This window comes from Capsicum annuum, chromosome 11 (assembly GCF_002878395.1).
Source record: "Capsicum annuum cultivar UCD-10X-F1 chromosome 11, UCD10Xv1.1, whole genome shotgun sequence".
Taxonomy (NCBI): Eukaryota; Viridiplantae; Streptophyta; class Magnoliopsida; order Solanales; family Solanaceae; genus Capsicum; species Capsicum annuum.
Window position 1 is genome coordinate 219,057,615 of NC_061121.1, and position 5,404 is coordinate 219,063,018.

The 5,404-nt window shown below is 31.2% G+C and overlaps 1 protein-coding gene across 1 annotated transcript; it reads right to left on the reverse strand.

The window, feature by feature from the left end:
• Window positions 1-299: 299 nt before the first annotated feature.
• LOC124888971 lies at window positions 300-2,180 on the reverse strand. Its single transcript, XM_047400259.1, has 4 exons — window positions 2,073-2,180; window positions 1,759-1,889; window positions 1,577-1,716; window positions 300-1,468 (listed from the first exon to the last, which is right to left on the reverse strand). Exons 1-4 carry the CDS (start codon window positions 2,178-2,180, stop codon window positions 300-302), a joined length of 1,548 nt encoding a protein of 515 aa, XP_047256215.1.
• Window positions 2,181-5,404: the final 3,224 nt, after the last annotated feature.

Consider the following 5,404-nt stretch of genomic DNA (forward strand, 5'->3'; position numbering starts at 1 on the left):
AAGTCACCATATCCGGGGATGTGGGCTGGAAAATTGGACCCACATATGCTTCTGAATCAAAAGAACAGAGGGTCCCCGAGACTAGAAATTAAACTATTTGTGAACAGAGGTGGATCCAGGATTCGGACTCTCTGGGTGCCAACTTTCAAGTAAACTTATCGATTAAATTAATCCGATTATTCATTTTTCAATCTATAGAACAATTAGTCAACCAATTAATAAAAAAGAACAATAATAAAATGACAAAACTTAATCTTTCAATAATATTACTAATATCATAATATAATATCCATAATTCATTACAATTGTCCACGATGAGTTTTCATATTCTGAAAACGATCAACGATGACATCATTACTTACATTTGCAAATACATCACGCTCTATGTAACATACTAAACAATCATTTAAATATTGATCACCAATACTATTTCGCACTTCATTTTTTATGTGCTTCATGGAAGAGAGTGCTCTTTCCACAGTTGCCGTAGCAACGGGTAAAATTAGAGCCAACTTCACAAGTAAATAAATAAGTGAATAAGTCTCCACAAGATTTGCCTCAACTAATGCCTTTGCCAAGACACGAATTCCTTGCAAGTTGGAGAATTTGAAATTACCACTTCGCATATAAATTATGAAAGTATCAAGTTGATAACTCAAATCTTGAAGCTTTCCATCATCAAACTCATTTGGATAACACTTCGCTAAAGTCATGATTCTATCTTTGTCAAAGTTAAAGAAAGAATTGACAGGATTCAAGCTGCCCATTCCAAGAAGCAAATCACTACTCACTACATCAAAATGATTATTAAGCTCTTGAAGTTGCACATCAATGACAGCACAAAAGATTTCAACACGCAAATGGTGCGAATAACAAACATCCAAACACTTAAGTTTTGACTTTCCAGGAAAATAAGGCTCATCTAATTTGGGAATTAAGATACCATGTGAATCACAAAATGAAGAAACATCATCCAATAAAGATTTCCACCTATTTTCTCTCATATCTTGCAATCTTTTCTTTGAGATGTTAAGAAATTCCATGTCATTAACAATATCTTGAACTTTTTTTGGTAAAATCTTGCTCAACTCATTTGACATGGCCAACACTTTCAACATCAAGTGAAGTATAAAAATAAATTTGAATGTTTTGACCTTTGTCAAAAGATATTCCACTTGATTTCTATCACTTGAGGTAGAACCTTCAATTTCAATCACTTCAAGCCCATGAATAACAAATGAGAAAATAACAAGAAAGTTATCCAATGTTTTGAAATGTGATCCCCAGCGAGTATCACCCGATCTTTGAAGCCCACATTCTTGATGTAATCCTTGTCCTGTATGAGCTTTACCGGACTCAAATAATTGCTTCAAATTTATGGCTTGATGATGACGAAGTAAATCTCTACGCTTAAAAAATCCTCCATTAACATTCAACACATTAGTAACATGATCAAAAAAGTCTTCAACTTTCAAATATTTTTTAGTAATAGCAACAAGTGTTAGTTACAATTGATGTGCAAAAAAATGAATATAATATGCCGAAGGACTATCTTTCATAATTGAAGTTTTGAGACCATTTATCTCTCCTTTCATATTACTAGCTCCATCATAACCTTGTCCACGTATTTTGGATGGACTTTGTGAGTGATCGAAAAGCAAAGAATAAATTTCTTTCTTCAATGAGTATGCCAATGTATCACTAACATGGACAAGACTGATAAATCATTCTACAACTTCACCATTCTTATCAACATACCTCAAAATAAGAGCCATTTGTTCTTTGTGTGAGATTTCTTTAGATTCATCAACTAATATCCCAAAGTAATCTCCATTCAAGTCCTCAATTATAACTTTCAATGTTTCTTTCGCATAAGCATTGACAATATCCTTTTGAATCATAGGACAAGTCAAAGTATCATGTTGTAGAGCTTTTTCTAATATCACTTTTCCCACATCCAGATGTTTGTCTCCATGCCACCGCAAAAATCCTAAAAAATAGCCTTGATTAGTTGAAGATTCACTTTCATCATGACCTCGAAAAGGCAATCCATGTTACAACAAAAGTCTTGCCACATCAATTGAAGCTTCCAAATGAATTCTGTACTCACTTTTTGCCTTTTGAGAATGTTTATCAAGAACAACTTGAATTGATTGACGATGATTTGACAAATCTAACATCTTATTGTAACATTTGTGGTGAATACTATTAACTTTACCGACATATAAACGAAATCTTTCAAGAGCCTTATTCCAACCCCTAAAACCCTTTGATGCATAAAAATCACCCGTAGTTTCATGAACAAATTCATTTTTGAAAAAATAACAACAAAGACAATATGCGGCATCTTTCTCCACACTATACTCCAACCAAGTCGAATGTGAACCTTTAAACCAACTTGAAGCAAATTGACACATTCTGCCTCCTATTTCACTTGAAGGATATGGTTTCAAGACAGGTTGACAAGGCTCCTTTTTAATATAATATTTCCTCACTTCATCTCGTATTCGAGGATCATAATCAGAAATAGGTCTTCTTTCTCCCGGATGGCTTTAAGTGAATCCAAATCGAGGTCAGTTATAAGATAAGAATGATTGACATTGACATTACTAGAACTTGATTGAGAATACTTAACCTTCTTAAAAAAATTCTCCATCTCAATTCACAAAATTAGAATACTTTCACCTTAATCAAGATAATTCCAAATTTGAATTTCTAAGCTCAAGAAAGAGAAACAAAATAATTTTTCAAAACAACTTACAAAGAGGGAAAGATTAAGAAGCAACCAGAGAGAAGAGCAGGCTAGCAGCAACAGCAAACCTCAACAGTCAAGAACAAGAGAGCATTTTGATTTGCTCTGATTTGGAATTGGAAATAGCCAAATAGGGTTTTTTTGTTTATTTTAATGAGAGATATTTTATTAAACCTTTTAACTTTTTAAACAATTAAAAAAAAAAAAGTCAAAAGATAACATTACTTTTCTATAAAAGTTAACTGGTAAGACGCCTTTATTAAGTAAAGCATTGTTGCCTTGTTTTAATGAAACAATTGTTAACCAAAAGAAATTTTAAAAAACAAGTACTGCTAGCCAAGTTCGAACACACGACCTTGAGGATACAAAAGCAGTACTCTGCCACTCACACTAGATAACACTTTGTCAGTGTGGGTGGCAGATTTAATATATAACTATATTCTTATATATATACAGCTATATATACAATGTTTCCATCGAACTTTGCGGGTGGCGTGCCATCCCCACGGGCCTTAATAGATCCGCCCCTGTTTGTGAATCTAATGGAGAATATTTTTTATTTTTTATTTTTTGGTAAACAATGGAGAAATTTTATTTTGTGAAAAAAATTACAATAATAAAAACCCTTATACTATTTTCATCTCAATTTATGCTGCATTATGTTCTTTTTCAATGTGTTAAAATATTCGACATCATTTTGCTTTTATGCAAGTCAAACGCCATGAAGTGCAACATATTGAGCAGTAAATTTCATATTATATGTTGAAGCTTTAATTGAAAAGTAATACTTATATTCTAATTTAACTTGGTCAAATTGAACAGAATAGAAGAAAGAAAAGCGAGCGTACGTTGCGGCAATCTTCTCACAAATTTTGGTTTAACATTGGATACTTTTCCCACTACGTACGGACAACTTTTTCCCTTTGGCTACCTTCTAAATAAAATTCTATAAACAATGGATAAAAAGTTGCTATATTATATCACAGGCTATATATAACGGATGGTCTTAAATTTTATAGTCCTTACAAAGATATTTCACGTACTTCAATTTTTGGTTAAATGAAATTATTACATATGCAATTGATGGTGTATTTTTTTACACACTTTTATTTTTATCCCTATTTCTTTTGAGGAATAATTACTTAAAATTACACCTTAAGTTACTAATATTATTTAAAATTTCAACTCTCAAAACTAATTATAAATTTTTTTTCTCACACTCTCTCTCGAACTATCAGATACATAACCCACCTTTCTCTTTTAATGTCTAATTCTCCTAAAATAACGCCTAAAATCAGCGACATTTCAAAACTTAAAATTCTTCTTCTTTTTTTTCAATAACACGCCAAATAGTTTCAAAGTATCACCTTATTGTTTTACTACAGGAAACCTCTTGCAGGTTGAATTCTTTGATTATGATTCCTATTAATCAAGCTGTTTTAGTTCCTTTTGTTCAACTATGTGTTATCACTTGTTTGATTGAAAATTCTCAATTGAACAAGCCATTATTGTTTCACTAACCAACCCTTTCTTCGGCTTCTTATGCTTACCAAATCTCAATCCAACATCATCTTCTTCAAAGTCAAATAATAAAAACCTACAGTATGGCATCAACGCCACAAAGCCCATTGAGCATCGAGGTCGTGGGCTCAATACTAAGGGTGTTAAATGGGCCGGGCCGAATCAACTTGGAACAGGCCCATTAAATTTAATCGAGTTGTGGGTTGGGCCGGGTCCGGGTTGGGTTAAGTGGGCCGGGTAGAGCCGGGTTCAACAGTAAAATTTTTAAAAATGGCCCTAACCCGACCCACTTAACCCAACCCAGTCAAACCCACCTAAAACCGGTCAAACCCGGTTAAAAATCAGGTCAAACCTGGGCAAAAATAAAAATAAAAATAAAAAGTTTTTTTCAAGATACACTATATATACCCACCTATATACGTTTTAAATACGTTAAACAATATATATACACTATATATATAGTATATACTACATTAGAATTTAAAAAATATATACACATATACACAATTACACTTATATACACACTATTCAATGCATTTGTACTACTTTTAATAAAATATACAATAATATATATACATTACAATATATATATATAGTTATATACTAATTTATAAAATATATATACATGTATACATTAAATATACCCGTCTATAGAAGATATATACACATATATACGCACCATTCAATGTATATGTACTAATTTAAATAAAATATACTACACTATATACATTATGTATAGGTTAAATACACACACCTATAGAAGATATATACACATATATACGCACTATTCAATGTATATGTACTACTTTAAATAAAATATACTACAATATATATACATTACAATGTATATATATATAGTTATATACTAATTTATAAAACATATACACATGTATACATTAAATATGCATGTCTATAGAAGATGTATAGACATATATATGCACCATTCAATATATATGCACTACTTCAAATAAAACATATACTACAATATATAGTTATATTCTAATTTATAAAATATATACACATGTATACGTTAAATATATGCGTCTATAGAAGATATATACACATATATACGCACCATTCAATATATATGCACTACTTCAAATAAAACATATACTACAATATATAGTTATA